Here is a 1,524-nt window from a genome sequence, read left to right as displayed (position 1 = left end):
AAATATAAAAATTTTATATACTAAATAATTTCATTTCAAAATATTATATTCCTAAAAATAATATTGATGATAATAAAAATTAATTCTTGAACCAGTACACCAAACGAAAAGAGGGAAGGAAGAAAGAAAGTGATAATTTCATAGGATGCTGTGACCGGTGACCCCCACAAAAAAATAAATATCTTGACCAAGTGAACTATTCAACTAACCTCTTAATACATGCTATTGTCATTTTTGTCCATGTCAATTTCATGTGACTTGAAACTGGTCTTCATTTTAGCATAGAGGCAGGGGCAACTCTCATAATTAAAAACATTGGTATTCAAATTTCAAACCGACCAAGTCAAAATCAATTCAATAAATCAGTAACACTGATTTATTTAATATATACCCACATCAACCTTATCACCCTTGTTTTGCATGCTGTACGGCTGTACCTCTTTACAATCTCCCATGTATTGAAAAAATAATCATACTCCTAAGAACTTAGGAGTAATATTATTTGTACAACAAAAGTTAATAACTTTATTTAGAATACTAATTTCCTTCCTAATATTTATATGAACTACCAACTAAGTTTTCTGCTAAAGACAAACACAAACAGCATTTCTGGTTCCAAAGATCAGACAGTGAAGATTGGAGTATCATAGAGCACAAATTCAGCTCAAAAAGTAAGTAACGTACCAAATCACAAAAGTCATATATTTGGTTCTTCTGTTGGTAAAAGATGTTAAATAAATAAATAAATAAGTGCCATCAACTGCTAACATCCTCTAATATTTGATGCAGATTTTGCAAGCTGTTAACTTTTTCAAGTTCTGAAGTGTAATATACTCAAAAGGGTCATAAAAATTTCAATGGCTTATGGTGATAGAAACAGAGGATCCTCTGTTTTTGATGGGTTCACTCTGAACCCCCTGCCATATCCTGTTCTGCTGATCCTAGCACTGATCCTAATCTTCCTTGGAGTTTCATGGTACTTTTCATATGAAGAAGTTGTTGAAAGTGCTCAAGTGCAATTGGGGTGGTTACAATTTGACACTCCAGTTGTGCTTATACTCATAGTTCGTTGGTTGTCATCAATGGAAAACACTGAGTGGTTCTCCGGTTGGGACAGACGCCGGAGAACCACCCAGGGATCCTCGGAGGGGAGCTCGCCATGGGGTGTGGCTGCCTTGATTGTTGTGTTGCTTATATTGATGCAATATCAATCCATCTTTCATGATAACTGGTTTGTTTGATTTTAAGTCCAAACCACTTAAAGACAATTCAAGGGGAATCAAGCATACATATATTATTATTACTTGAACCAACTATCTTGGTTGGTTGGTTAGTTTGATTTGGAACTCCTACTTTAGATGCTTGTTATTTTAGGAGATTGTATATTGTTTTGTTATATGAATAGTGTAGAAGGTGCTTTTGTATGTATATTCTTCACTAGTTCAGTCTGAAGTTATTGGAAATTATTATGAAGAACACTGAGTGATTGGTGATAAAGAAAATTAGAGTTTTCAATTCCCAAAA

The 1,524-nt window shown here is 33.8% G+C and overlaps 1 protein-coding gene across 2 annotated transcripts; it reads left to right on the top strand.

Moving 5' to 3' along the window:
* Positions 421–1,524, top strand: LOC107629604. Of its 2 annotated transcripts, none has more exons than XM_021118111.1 (2): positions 421–675; positions 790–1,524. In XM_021118111.1, the coding sequence occupies exon 2, from the start codon at positions 858–860 to the stop codon at positions 1,239–1,241; it is 384 nt and encodes a 127-aa protein (XP_020973770.1). In that variant the 5' UTR covers positions 421–675; positions 790–857; the 3' UTR covers positions 1,242–1,524. The 2 variants fall into 2 exon arrangements, with proteins under 2 accessions (XP_020973770.1, XP_016187909.1); XM_016332423.2 differs by having other exon boundaries at positions 425–671.

Source organism: Arachis ipaensis, chromosome B03 (genome assembly GCF_000816755.2).
Source record: "Arachis ipaensis cultivar K30076 chromosome B03, Araip1.1, whole genome shotgun sequence".
Lineage (NCBI taxonomy): Eukaryota > Viridiplantae > Streptophyta > Magnoliopsida > Fabales > Fabaceae > Arachis > Arachis ipaensis.
The sequence above is the reverse complement of the archived record's forward strand: the minus strand, read 5'-3'. Positions and strand labels throughout refer to the sequence as shown.

Excerpts from the sequence above, each read along its gene's own strand:
- LOC107629604 (XM_021118111.1), top strand. The coding sequence starts at position 858 with ATGGCTTATGGTGATAGAAACAGAGGATCCTCTGTTTTTGATGGGTTC.